This window comes from Trichomonas vaginalis, chromosome IV, assembly GCF_026262505.1.
Source record: "Trichomonas vaginalis G3 chromosome IV, whole genome shotgun sequence".
Classification (NCBI taxonomy): Eukaryota; Parabasalia; order Trichomonadida; family Trichomonadidae; genus Trichomonas; species Trichomonas vaginalis.
The window spans coordinates 28,303,132-28,317,350 of NC_067206.1; the positions used below are offsets into that span (position 1 = coordinate 28,303,132).

The 14,219-nt window shown below is 34.3% G+C and overlaps 7 protein-coding genes and 3 pseudogenes across 10 annotated transcripts, besides 2 other annotated features; 8 read left to right on the forward strand and 2 right to left on the reverse strand.

Moving 5' to 3' along the window:
- Positions 1 to 2,906: 2,906 nt before the first annotated feature.
- Positions 2,907 to 4,009: a mobile genetic element.
- A 305-nt stretch (positions 4,010 to 4,314) lies between these two features.
- Positions 4,315 to 4,557, forward strand: TVAGG3_0183800 (serine threonine-protein phosphatase family; the record flags this gene model as incomplete). Its single annotated transcript, XM_001303758.2, has 1 exon — positions 4,315 to 4,557. One exon carries the CDS (start codon positions 4,315 to 4,317, stop codon positions 4,555 to 4,557), a length of 243 nt encoding a protein of 80 aa, XP_001303759.2.
- Positions 4,558 to 4,561: 4 nt separating this feature from the next.
- On the reverse strand, positions 4,562 to 5,146 carry TVAGG3_0183810 (uncharacterized protein; the record flags this gene model as incomplete). The annotated part of the gene is made up of 1 exon (XM_051225713.1): positions 4,562 to 5,146. The coding sequence occupies one exon, from the start codon at positions 5,144 to 5,146 to the stop codon at positions 4,562 to 4,564; it is 585 nt and encodes a 194-aa protein (XP_051110699.1).
- A 714-nt stretch (positions 5,147 to 5,860) lies between these two features.
- Positions 5,861 to 14,219: part of a mobile genetic element that runs on past the window's edge.
- On the reverse strand, positions 7,708 to 8,120 carry TVAGG3_0183830 (K02A2.6-like family; the record flags this gene model as incomplete). The annotated part of the gene is made up of 1 exon (XM_051225714.1): positions 7,708 to 8,120. A coding segment is annotated over one exon (413 nt), but the record flags the coding sequence as incomplete, so codon positions are not given.
- Positions 8,138 to 8,557, forward strand: TVAGG3_0183840 (annotated as a pseudogene). Its single transcript has one exon. A coding segment is annotated over exon 1 (420 nt).
- TVAGG3_0183850 (uncharacterized protein) lies at positions 8,559 to 8,723 on the forward strand (the record flags this gene model as incomplete). The annotated part of the gene is made up of 1 exon (XM_051225715.1): positions 8,559 to 8,723. One exon carries the CDS (start codon positions 8,559 to 8,561, stop codon positions 8,721 to 8,723), a length of 165 nt encoding a protein of 54 aa, XP_051110701.1.
- Positions 8,743 to 9,326, forward strand: TVAGG3_0183860 (annotated as a pseudogene). Its single transcript has one exon. A coding segment is annotated over exon 1 (584 nt).
- TVAGG3_0183870 (uncharacterized protein) lies at positions 9,704 to 10,551 on the forward strand (the record flags this gene model as incomplete). Its single annotated transcript, XM_051225716.1, has 1 exon — positions 9,704 to 10,551. A coding segment is annotated over one exon (848 nt), but the record flags the coding sequence as incomplete, so codon positions are not given.
- Positions 10,661 to 11,511, forward strand: TVAGG3_0183880 (annotated as a pseudogene). The gene has a single exon. A coding segment is annotated over exon 1 (851 nt).
- TVAGG3_0183890 (uncharacterized protein) lies at positions 12,359 to 13,009 on the forward strand (the record flags this gene model as incomplete). The annotated part of the gene is made up of 1 exon (XM_051225717.1): positions 12,359 to 13,009. The coding sequence occupies one exon, from the start codon at positions 12,359 to 12,361 to the stop codon at positions 13,007 to 13,009; it is 651 nt and encodes a 216-aa protein (XP_051110703.1).
- TVAGG3_0183900 (organellar and viral DNA polymerase type B) lies at positions 13,172 to 14,086 on the forward strand (the record flags this gene model as incomplete). The annotated part of the gene is made up of 1 exon (XM_001292839.1): positions 13,172 to 14,086. The coding sequence occupies one exon, from the start codon at positions 13,172 to 13,174 to the stop codon at positions 14,084 to 14,086; it is 915 nt and encodes a 304-aa protein (XP_001292840.1).

Consider the following 14,219-nt stretch of genomic DNA (forward strand, 5'->3'; position numbering starts at 1 on the left):
ATCAATAACATTTTTATCCTTGCTATGTATATTCTTTTCAGTCATTTTTGGTACTTCAATAATTGAAACAAGCGGATATTCACAAGTTATTGGCCCTGGATTATCAAATCTTAAACCTGATCGAGAATTAAGTAAAGACAAATACTCAATCATATACCTAAGTAGTTTCCGTCGAATTCCAATTCTATCTAAAATATTAAACTCACTTTTAAAGCAAGAATCTAAGCATTGCGAAAAAATTTACATATATTGGAACGATTTCAAGCATTCAATACCGGCTCCTAATTTAACTGCATATAACATTTCAAACTCTACAGTTCCTATTGAAATAATTGATACTGAAATGAGAGAACTTGTTGCTCGATTTTTAATACCCCAAAACCTCGAGACTCAGACCATATGCAATATTGATGATGATATTTTCGTTAATTTTACAGCTTTAGACACTGCTTTTGAAGAATTTAAACGTAGAGGCTTTCCATTGTCAGTTTTCGGAAATTACGCAACTCTTTGGAGAAAAGGAAAGTATAGCTGGAAGAGAGGCCGTGATTTCAACATTGTTCTTACTGGACTTTCCTTTATAAACGTAGATTTGTTTGAAATCTATCATTCATATAAATATAAAAGCGTAATAGACTATTCGGCTGAGAAAAACAATTGTGAAGACTTCATCATGAACTACGTAGCGTATGACGCTTTCGGGAATCGCCCTATCTATTATAATATAAAGCACCACCTTCAAAATACAATTGGGCTGTCAAGAAGCCTTCAACAGCAAAGCAAGAGTAGAATGCTTGAAGTTCCTCGATAAATCTTTCGATTTCGTTGAAATCACCAGAAATACTTCAGTTCCAATTCAAAAATAATTATCTCATCAAAAAATGGCACCTTTAGAAATTTATATATGTATTTGCCTGATATAAAAACCTATCATTTATACGCTTTTGTTATTATCTCATAGTATTTAAATGACATAAGGTTATGTTAGTTGCGAGTATCTAGATATGAATGTTGTTAATAAAACATACATATAAAAGCAAAGGATCCCTTATTCACAGGGATTCATTTCTATGACATGTATGTCCTTGCAGTGTTATTATATATAACTCAACATTCATTGATGTATACATAGCACGATGGAGGTGAAATATATTGCCACGTTGGGGTCCTATAGCTCCAATGAGGAGCTTCACTCTAAGAGATGACGATTAAATTGAATTTTGGTAAAAAAATCGAATTTATTGAGTGACTTTCTTCAACATAATCGACAATCTCACAATGAAATATGATATTCAAATTGTGTTCGATATATATTTATAATAAAATTGAATAATCAATTTTTTAATGGTGGATTTGAATAATCACCGCTTTAGTTTACAACTATTCAATTTTCTGCACTTCGAGGTCTTTTTTCTCTTGATAGAATAGATATCATTCTGCATAAGCATGGCTATAACATGACCATATCATTATCTACCTATCTGTCGTTTCAGATATCAAAAAGAAGAGATTTGATCAAAACCTTAAACATTGGAGTTTTCACTGAGAGCCCGCTGATCAAGATTTTCAAAATTGGCCCATCCGATGTTCATTTTTTATTGAAATAAGGTCAGGTGAGTGGGGCTTCCAGGCGCGTTGCGCCCTCTAGCCCCTAAGAAATTTTGCCCAAGACCCAAGAGGAGGACCGAACCCCAGCCGACCAGCCGGTGACAAAACCAAAACCGTTGTTATTTACATCATATTAATGGTGTCATTTTTATATCACTTTTAATATGTCACTTTTGTGTCACTTTTCACAAATTATATATGTTTTCATATTTTGTCACTTTTCTGTCACTTTTCGGGTAAAACATTTTTATTATTATATATAAATGAATTTTACAAAACCGCTGTTACCGTTCTTTGGAAATAAGAGTAGATGTAAAGATATTATATTGAGAGAACTTAAGAAACTACCGAATGGTCTAACATTTGTAGATTTGTTCGGTGGAAGTTTCTATATATCCCATTTGTGCCATACAATATTCCCAGACTCAAAGATTATATGCAATGACTTCGACAACTATATGTACCGTCTCAAACATATTCCAGACACAAACAATATATTGAAAGAGTTAAAAGAAAAGATACCTATAGGTAAGATGGAACGTATACCATTAGATAAGAAAATATATGTGAGAGAGGTTTTGAAAAAAGCAGAATATATAGACTGGGATAGTATATCTGCTAGACTATTATATAGTGGTGCTATAAGAGTTCATGACATTGAAACACTTATGTCAAAAGTTTTATATCTTAACTATACAAATGTTTTCAAAGAGGACATAGAAAAATATATTGAGGGTATAGAGTTTGTGAGATGTCATTGGACAGAGTTGTATGAAAAATATAAAGACAAGGAAAATGTTTTCTTTATAGTGGACCCGCCGTTCTATAACACATGGGATTTTCAATACCAAGTAGACTGGACTTTGAGAGACTCTTTAGAAACTTTAGACGTTATACATAACCATCCATGCTTTTACTTTACATCCGATAAAAGTGGTTTGGAAACCGTTATGAGATGGTTAGAGGACATACATGACTATGAGTTTATATATGACAAGATAGAATATGAGAGAGGTCCTATAAACTGGAGAAAGTGTCATAACAAAGAAATTTTATTAGTAAGTAAATGTGGTTTGAAATAGGACTACTTGTTTTAGGTTTTTTCCATTGTGTCATTTATTTATTTGACGTGGCAGAAAAGTACAGAGAATATGAAGATGAACCAATGCCTGCAAATGTTCAGCATATGTACTCGTAAGAGATATTTTTATCTAATATTAAATGGACGCACAGAACTTAGCGAATGCACAGCAACCTGGACAACCAAACCCAGAGAATATTCCAAATGAAGTTAGAATACTCTCGTAAACGAAAAAGATGATTTGACGCAGTCAAATCCTCTCTCTCAAAAAGTGGACTTTACATGGCAAATTTCAAATGCATGTAAGGTCCACTTTGATCAGTTTCAGGATGGAATTGGAGGCCATGAGGTACTGACATTGCATCAGTATCTCATAGCCTCCAATCCCTTCAAAAAATGGGAGAAACTTTGGTCGAATAATTTAACATTCGGCCAAAGCTTCTCCCATAATTAATGAGAATGAAAGGGTAAGAGGCATATAGGGTCACTATATACCTCTTACCCTTTCATTTTCATTTGGAGGTCAACAAACCCGGAGTTAATTGCAAACAATTAACTCCAAATTTGTTTATGTTAAGGAAGGAATTGGAGGGTAAGAGGTACATAGTATGAATATGTACCTCCTACCCTGCAATTCCTTCTAGAAAGTTCCAAAACTTTGGGTTAATTGCAAACTATTAACCCAAAGTTTTGGAACTTTCAAGTGGAGATGGAAGGCTTTGGGGTATACATTAATATAATATACCTCAAAGCCTTCCATCTCCACTACAAATGGGAGAAAGTTTGTCCGAATAGTTTAACATTCGGACAAAGTTTCTCCCATCTTTCAATGTAATTGCTACCTGTGAGGTACTGACTTGAAGTCAGTGCTTCACAGGTAGCAATATCCAAAAATTTAAAAACATTTTATCAGTTCGTTAGAGAACTAGAGCCTCCTAGGTACTGAACCAGAATCAGTGCCTAGGGGACTCTAGTGATCTATATAAATCTGAGAAACTTTGAGGAAATTGTTCGACATTTCCTCAAAGTTTCTCAGCAATTTAGCGATGAATGTTCGTTATCGTGTAGATATTTATAATATATACATGATAACAAACATTCCCCGCTAAAAGATGTAAAATCTTATAAGAAATAATTGCAAAAGAATAACAAATTGCAACAAATTTTATATGAAACTGAACCTTATGAGGTAGTGATTCAAGATCACCGCCTCATAAGATTCAGTTTCAATCTCAAGTATCTCAAAAGTAAGGCTCTATTTTTTGCCATGTAAAGTGTCACTTTTCTGTCAAACAGTTTTTATCGTTTTCGTTTACAACAATACAAACTGCAATGGCAAACTATGGTCAAGTGCCAACAGATGTACAAATGCAAACTGCCATGTCAAATGACGCTGCGTTAGGTTTGCCACCATGGTATGCAAATATGAGATGGAAAGAGTTTTATACAAACCCTGAAGTGGGATATAAACAACTTTATGCAGATGACGCGAACACAGGAGTTGACCCAGAATATGTTTTCTACCAGAGGAGAAACAGAATGTATGAGCTCCAGTTAAAGAATGCTATGGAACTCAACAGGAAACGTAAGAGACTAGGCGGACATTAGATTTTTACACGTAGTAAATGGGTTTCTTCAGTAGTATTGGAAACTTCTTCAGAAGAGTTGGAAGAGGTATATGGAATGGAATAAAATCTGTCGGAAGAGGAGTATGGAACGGTGTCAAAAATATTGGTAAAAGAGTAGGTCAGTTCGTTGGTATTATACCTAAAGACCCTGAACCAGAAGAGCAAGCTCCTGTTATACAACAGCCTGAACCTGCACCACAGTCTAGTTGGCAACCAAATCCAACACCTCAACCGTATTAAAAAATTATATTTTTACCGTTCGATAGTAGTTGTATATGAAACTAAGTTCTAAGTAAAACGCATGGTATAATGGAATTATTCTTTTTCTTCCATCTGTAGTAAACCATACTTGAAAGTCTGAAATACTTCCACTTGGTGGTTCGTATAACTTTGTAGGTTTTTCGTAAAAGTCATTTGCCAAGCATAAGAAAGAGTTTTGGGCGCCAGAAAATGAAGCATGAACTATCACAGCATCTTGGTCGAAAACATCTTTAAATAAATATGGTTCATCTCTTGCATATCGATTGTAGATATTTGCTAAAGGAGGTTCAACTTTCTGATTTAACATTCTTTGCAAATAATACCATGGCATTGCAGTGAATTCTGTATATATTTGTTCGTCTTTATTTGGATTGTCTTCGGAGATTTGAAATGACACTTGTGAATTTTGTTTGTCATATACAATTCTCACATAAAGTGTGCTATCGGTATTCGCATATTCATCAGCATATTTTGCATAACATGAATTTATTTTATCTTCTATATTTTTTAATGCAGTCTGTAGAGAAGATGAGAGGTCAACTTGTATTAGCTCAATTTCTTCCCACATTTTTCGTTGCCCTTCAGATGTATAATCTATATGAAACCTTACAATAAATGGAAAACCTGTTTGAACTTGTGAGACAAACTTCATTCTACGAAAGCCAATAGCTTTTGTGACGGATGGGTCTCTTAACCATCTTAATGGGTAGTCAGAACGATAGCCTTCATGCTTTATAGTATCTATGTCAACCTTTTGACCGACATTAGTAAAAAGTTCATCTAATGGTTTAGTTGTAGCAACTCTAGAATTTTCTTTTTCTATTGGAAGCATATTTTATCTATAATAAAAATGTCAAATGAAACAGCGTCTATGAGAGAAATACAACACAACCGACAACTCATTATGCAAGCTCTAAATAAGAACACAACAAACTTTTCAAACTATTCTAAGATATCTGAGTCATTGAAAGAAGGAAACTTAAAACTGACATTAAACCCTATAACAGATGAGTTTCTATTTCAAGACAATAAGAACCATACTGTCTGTATAAATCCAACAAAAGGAACTTTAAACGAGAAACCTATAAATGAACTTCTTTTGAAAGCAGATGTTGACAACAAAGCTGACAAAGAATATGTAGACGATGCAATAGCAAAAGAAGAAGAAAGAGCTAACAATGCTTATGCAACAAAAGAACATACTCATCCTGAACTAGCAGACAAAACATATGTTGACAATAAAATGTCAAGTGAAGTGACAAGAGCTGAAAACGAATATTCTAAAAAGACTCATATACATTATATTAACCAAATACCAAGTCTTAAGGAAACATTAGAGACAAAAGCAGATAAGACTCATACACATTCTATATCTGATATCACAAACTTACAAGAAACATTAGAGACAAAAGCAAATAAGACTCATACACATACCATTGCAAATATTACAAACTTACAAGAAACCTTAAACAGGAAAAGTGACATTGGACATACACATACATCTTCTGAAATAACAGACTTAAACGTTAGCCTTGAAAATAAAGCAGATAAAACATATGTCAATGAAATATACCAAAGTTTGATAGGAACAAAAAATATTGAAACTATTGTTGGTGACTTTTCTGTCAATGAAGAAAATAACTATTTTAGATGGCAGTTGGTACAGTCCTTAAAAAATGGTACACGGCATAAACTCATTCCGAAAAATAACAATGAAATGTATGTAAGCTATAAAAAGAATGATGGTACACAAGTTAAAGTTCCATTAGACAACAACTGCTACTTAAACTTATATGGAGACGAACAAAAGAAATATTTAAGAGTTTATGAAATGGCAGATATGACATTGCCTGACCCAGCTCCAGCACCACATTATTATGACTATGGAGATGACGACAGAACACCACATGTAGACCCAAAAAAATTAACATTATATTTAGATTATTATAGATATAAAAGATATAATGCAATAGAAAAACGAGAATAGTATATTATTATACAGATGACAGAAATAAATATTATAGTCAAGACTGTACCTACCCTGAAAACATAAGATTATATTATAAAAAATATTCTGACACAAACCAGAAGAAACCTGAAATAGTTGCACTATATTTTAAGTTCAAAAGAGACAATCCTATAATATCTCATATGTTTGATTTAATGAACCCAGTAGGTTCTATTTATACATCTATGGATGCAAGAGGTCCTCAAGTAATGTTTGGTGTTGGTGCATGGGAACAAATAGTCGACAGGTTTTTGTATTGTGCAAACTCTTCAAAGGAAACAGGTGGAAGTAAAACGATTTCAGGTGAAAATTTACCTGCATACAGTCATTACATAAGATTAACTACATCTCAAGCAGGTTGGCATAAGCATAGATATTGGGATTGGTCAGGAATGACAAAAGGTCAAGGATATGATGTTAAAGAGGACGTTAAGTTTGCTATAAATTGTTACTGGGATGACACTCAGGGAGAAGGAAACCATACACATTTCGTTTCAGGATATACGCAAACAACGGGACAAAGTAAAGACTACATGCCACCTTACATGACAGTTTACGCATGGTATAGAATTGCTTAGTCGTCATTTTCAACTTCTTTAGCATATTCGTCAGGAGTTGTCTTATATTTGTTAGGAACTGTCTTTGAAAGTATACCACCTTGAACTTTGACAAGTTTGAAACGAGGTCTGACAATAGTAGTTTTATCTTCTGCTTGCAGTGTGTACATTTTGCCATGTTTGCCTAAAACTTCATAATATTCTCTTGTATACTTTCTTCTATTTTTACGAACACGAATGTGAGTACCTGTCGGGTTCCCATTGTTGTCATAGTCAATAGTATTTTCATATGGGTCGCGTTTAGGTATTTCTATTTTTACTTTGTCTCCTTTCTGAAGTTTGAAGCCCGGCATTCTTTCTTGTTTGTCTCTTTTGACTAAATTATTAAATATATAGTCTTTCTCTAAGTCAGGGTTGTTTTTCATTTCTTCGGGGGAGTGGTTTCCCAAACCTTTTTGTTTACGGTTATTGTAAATATTTAAAACTTGTCTCATCTTTGCCATGGAGAAGTGTCTATACTTGTCGTCATATGACATTTCATTTGCTTCACCACCTTGTGGTTGGTTTAAGTCTCTTAACATTTTTATACATCCGTCAATGACACCAAGAGCAGAATGGTTTTGGTCGACAATGAAATATTGGTTTACATTTTTTGAACGCAGATAGTTTTTTACATCATCTGATTTGAAAGAACTTTCACAGTCAGATGTCAGTTTTGTTGGATGGTATTTGTCAACGAATATTGTCAAAGCAGTTTTCACATCTAAAATATTTTTGGACCATAATGGTATGGCTTCACAGTATCTTGTGTTTTGACCAACAAATATTAACCAGTATGGTGGTCCATCTTCTCTATACCTCGGAATGTTTTCCAAGATATCCATAAACCAAGCATTTGGTGTTGAACTAAAGATTTTTATCATGAGTGCTTTCTTTGTTGCCTTAGAAACATAGGGGTCCTTGTTTGGATTCGTCATTTTTTAACCCATAAGAAATGGGTTTATTTGGCGCATTAGCAGGAGTCGCATCTAGATTTTTACCCGCAGTGGGAACAATAGCCAGAGGTGTATTTGGAGTTGGAAGGAAGATTTTGAGTACATTAGGTATACTTAAAGAGAAAGCACAACCTATTATACAAACTGTACAGAAAGGTTGGGATGTAGCACGAGATGCAACAAATCTTATTCCAAATCCTGAAACAAGAGGAAAAGTTCAAGGATGGATGGACAATGTAGGAAGACAAGCAGGAAACTATTATAACAAAGCAAATAACTACTATAACCAAGCAGGACACTATATGGACCAAGGTGAAAGATTCTTTAACAGAGGATATAACCATGCACAACAATGGGTAAGCAATAACCAACCGCAACCACCTCAAACTTGGGAAATGTAAGGTTTTTTATTGAGATGAAATGAACAATGCAGCATTGAGACAAATGAGTTCAAGATGGATTTGTCGGCTTCCAGCATTTAAACCGATACCATATAGTCAGGCTCAGCATGTGAAACTGAATGATATTATTAAAGGAATCATCCCACCTCCACAACAACAACCAGTTGAAAACAAACCAAATTAAAATTTTTTACTGAGATGAAATGACCGAAGAAGTTGAAACGGTAGATTTGACACCACAAACAAAAAGTTCAGAACCATTGTCAAAACCTGTCAAAGAACTTACAGATGAAGAGAAAAATTCAATAATAGAAAGTGCCAGGTCTGGAAATACAAACCCTAACTATAAAGTCACTTTTCATAGAAATGGAACGGCTAGTCTCTCAAAAAAGAAACAGACTCTCACAAATAAAATATTGAAGTCTGAAGGAGCTTTCGAGACAACAGATGGGAAAGTATACTTCACTGACCAACAGTTCATTATAGAACATCTCATTGACTTAGAGTCGAAATATTCTAAACTTTACAACAAACACAAAAAGTTGAAAGGAAAACAAAAACAAATGGCATATATATTTATGAAGATGTTGACGACACAACTGTTCCTGCAAGTGAAGTAAAGTCAGAGGAACCGAAAAGTGACGAAAAACCGATAGAAGAAGAAAAACCAAAAACTGAAGATAAACCAAAACCAAAGTTTAGTTTCCAAACTAAACCAAGTCAACCTTCATTAGCTGGTATGGGTTGGCGTCAAAGACTTATGGCAGCAGGCGGTTATGTAAAGTAAAGAGAAAAAAAATATTTTTTTATTTTTATAAAAATGCCCCCATATAGAATGGATAGAAAATCTGCTAGAATAAAAGCAGAGTTACAAAGATATGGTTGGAGAGTTTCGAAGAATTTTAAATATAGGAAGGGAAGACCCATAAAAGTCTATGACAAATTGTCTGGTCTTCGCTACGAAATGGATTTGGAAACAGCACGTGCAATTATCCAAACAGACTAGAGAGGTTAGAAGAAGAACGTCTTATGGACATGCCTTTCGATGTTAGTGAACCTCAAGTTGAAGGACACGACGGCTTTGCCAGATTCTACTGGAAACATGACGAACAATTGCATCCTTTGAGAAGGAAAAAAGGAAAAGGTGAAGACGCACATGCTCCCATGGAAAGAACAAGATATGCATATGAAAAGTATCGTGAAGTTAGAAGTCAAATTACATCCGGTCGAACCTTTACAGTAAACTTTGACGAAGGAAAGAACAAAGAAGGCTTCATGGGTGTACTTGCTGCAATTCAAGACGGAAATAAGAAAGGACACAATCTCAGATTGACCATAACAGATTTGGATGGTCACATTTACTATGCACATGGCAATGAACAAACAGCCGCAAAACTTCTTGACGCTTTCAAGACTACAAAGAGAGAACAAATGGTTGACTCCAACTCAGACATTTTGAATGCAATTGAAGGAATTGCAAGTGTCAAGTTCGAATGGTACCAACCTAACCCTCAAGCAGTCAGACAACATGCAGGATACTTCCCGTTCATAAATAAGTCTGACATTGACTTGACAAGGTATGGGATTTACAATTCAATTGAAACAATTGTCAACGAACCTTGCATTCTTACATGTCTCAGGAACTCTGGTCTTGTTACAGATGAGAAGATGAAGTATCTTGAGTCATGTGTGAAGACAAGGTACATTCTCAGAGGTCAATTGGCAAAAATTGCACCGTTGGCAAATGTCAATATCCGAGTCAACATACCTACAGCTAAAGGTTCTTCACATGACGACTATGTTGTTGACAAAGACTTACCATGGTTGAAGATTGTAATTGTCCACAACCACTTCATGTTGAACGAAAGTCTTACAAACCCATTCTTTGGTAAAAGTAAGTGCAACATTGTCAGAGCTGTAAACATTCTTTTCGAGAAAGGTTTGTTGGAACCAATTCCAGATGACAAGCTGACAGAAACTTTTGTACCAAAAGACGAAACAAACTTTTCATTGTTAGCAAGACCAAAAGTTGTTCCAGACAAAGTTCTAGTACAAAAGAAGTACACAGTTCCACAAGGAGTTGGTTTGTTCGGATACCAACCTGAACCAGAAGAACTTCCAATGAGGTTGCAAGAACTTCAAGATGCTATAAACAAACTTCCATTGAGACATCCAATTGACGTCAAATTGTATTGGAGAGCATCTGAGTTAGGTCAGAAGGTTTTATATGAAACAGGTTGCTTCGACGATGTTTATGAGATAACAGGAGAAGTTTCTCAGAAGATAAGAGACTCACTTGAATTTCCACAAACTGGACCAATTGGTTGCGACAAGTTCGACTCAAACGAAAAGATATACTATGTCGACCTTAACCTGCGTACATGAGGTTTGTCCAATATATTCCGACTGGAATTCCAAACGAAGATGGTGAGTTCCCGGGAAGGAACTATACAGTTGGAAAAGTCATACAACAACTGTATGATATTAGGAAAGCTTCAAACCCCAAACTTGCAATGACACTCAAATTGCTTATGAATTCGACATGGGGATATTCCATTAAGAAACCTCAAGAGATGAAGAGTAAACATTATGAGAAGGTCGACAACTTTGTTGAAAGGTTTTCTCCTTTTGTTTTGAAGTACGAATTCACTCAAGGTCAAAGTGGCTTAGTAACCACATTAAAACCTATTGTCGAACATTGGTCTTACCCTCAGTTCGCAAAAGCAGTCCTTGACAACTACAACAAATTCTTCTCCGAAGTCAAATCGAAAGTTAAGGTTTACTATGAGAACATTGACGCACTCATGACGAACGAAGAAAGATACAACAAACTCATTGAAATGGGTATGGTCGGTGAAAAGATGGGCTGTTTTAAGCTAGATAAGGTATTTTCCGAAGTTCATGTAATATCGAAAAGGAAATATTGGGGCATACTTGAAGACGGCACAAAAATAAAACATTGCATGAAGTAAAAAATTTATTTTTAAAAAAGTGACATTTTTTATTTGAAATGTACGCTGAGTTTGTTGGAGAAGACCGTTGGGAAACTTGTTTGTTAGATGAGAAATATGAAATTCACTGTTGTGAGTCATTTGAAGTCAGAAACAAAAAGACAAAAAGAGTTTTAAGCGAAATGACGGATATGCTATTATGAAGATGGGTGGAAAACACTATCTTAAACATGTTGTCATTGCAACTCATTTTATACTGAATCCTAACAATTTACCTTTTGTAGACCATATAAACCATATAAGAAACGACAATAGACTTGAAAACTTACGTTGGGTCACTCGTTCTGAAAACAATAAGAACAAAGGCAAATTTGGAGATATTGTATTCGAATTTGTCGACGAACTAGAAGATGAAACAATTGAAATTACAGACTATGGCAAGCATACGTTGAGTTTTACTACTATAGCGAAGAACAAGACTCTTTCTACTTTTATACCGGCGTAAACCATAGGAAATTACAAGTATATTTTACTAAGGCGGGCTATGCTTATGTAAACACTAGAGATACAGATGGAAAATACGTTCAAATACTTCTTAACAAATTCAAGAAGCTATATGGCATACCATTTTAAAACAATATATTTTTACATATATTAAATGCTTCAGGTTGAAAAACAAAGAACAAAAGTAGCAGATACAAAACCGTTAGACTATATCTTTACAAATGCTGGTAGGACTATTTCAGATGAAGAAATTTCATCCCGAGCATACAGGTTTGACTATCCAATTCGTTGGCTTCAAAGTCCTTCAGATGCAAAGGCAATAGGATTTAGAAGAGTTTTGTTTTCAAATAGAACTAACGCATTTATGTTCGCAGTATATTTTCATGGGCAGTATGAAGGTCATGATGGTCTAATAGACAAATTTGACGAAATGAGAATCTTTACAATTCGTTCAGACGAAAGTCTTGAGAAAACTCTAAATGACTTTCAAACTCAAATGAACAAATATTATTGGGAATTTCAAGAAAAATACGACTCTTTACTAAATGGAACATACTATCTGAAACTAGAATATGACAAGATGAACTCCACCGTTTCATTTCAAAAGATTGAAATTAACCCTCCAAGAGATACAGAGTTTTTATTTTGGGAAGTAGACAAACGTTCTTGGGCACAATTTCTTCGGTTACTAAACCAGAACGAACCATTACCACCAGATGGTCCATTTAAATTTATACTTCCACCAGCAGATTTGACAGTTTATAGAAACGTATTTGACCCTCAAAATGTTATGTGTCATGCAAGTTTCAGTTCAAGCAACAATAGTTTTCTATGTATTGGTAAGGACTTTTATGACTTTGCTTCCAAATTCTACGAACCATCTAGTAACAGTTTCTCTGACTTTCAAGTTTGGTTCACAACAAATGGTGTGCAATATATTATTCCATTGTACTATGACTTTTATCTCGAATTGTCTTTCATATATAACTACGGAAAAGTGCTGAAAAAGTATTGAAAAATACTTTTAGGGTAGAAGGGTATATCTATCCCGTTTTCTACCCTTTTTTCTACCATCGTAGAAAACTCATGAAAACAATTTATTTTTGACACTTTCACAAAAAAATAAAAAATAAAGTTAGTTTTTTTAAAAAATATTTTTTATTTTTATTGTAAGAACATGTTAGCATCAACTTTACCAAACTCTTTAGTTATGAACCCAACTTCAATGTTAGTAGATACGTCAAAAACTATTCCAGATTCGTTTGATTTCGAAACAACAATCCAGAAGATAAAGCAAGAACTTCTCCAAGGAGATTTAGATTGCACTGCAAAAGATGAAACAAATGAACAATATCTTTATGAAATGCAGGATATTATTGACCATCTACCTAAACTTCCTGAAATACAACAACAAAAGCTTACTATTCCAGAATTTGAAGAAATTGAAGTCAGACCAACCGACTCAGTTGAAATTAAGAAGTTCATACGTAAAGTTAACTATGAGTTCCTTGGAATTCATTGCAACCACAAAGTCATGGACAAAGACTGCAATATGGTATATAAGAACATATCTGACTTATACAAATCTGAAGAATTCAAAACATATGACAATTTTGTTACGTTAGTAGCTAAATGTGTTTGGGAAATAAGAAATAAAGACAAAAGAAATAAGGTATGGAACGAACAAATTAGACCTGCATGTTTTGAATTTAAGAGGACCATTGACGCTTTAGTTGTTCTTGCAGGACAAATTTCAATGTACAATGCTAAAATGAACCCACAATGTTCTAAATGTAAAGCAGCAATAAGGAAATATAACTATTCTGTCAAAGAGATAGAACGTATGCGAAACGACTATGCTGACTTAAAGAAAGAGATAGAGAAACCAGCAGAAAACAAAATGAACATATTGGCATTTCTAAACAAAAACTATCCAACAGCTGACGATTTCCTTCTTTCAGATGTCAAGAAGAAATATAAAGATACATTCAATATTGTGAAAACTTTTGACATACTGACAGAGGAAATCGAAGCCACAAAATTGTTTAGAATTTCACGAATTCACAATGTTTACCATGTAAAACGCTTATAAAACTTTATGGTAGAAAAAAGGGTAGAAAACGGGATAGATATACCCTTCTACCCTAAATTTTATTTTTGCCGAATTCTGTATAAAATTCTGAGTAAAATGACATATGGAACACATACTTTTTCAGTAAGGACAT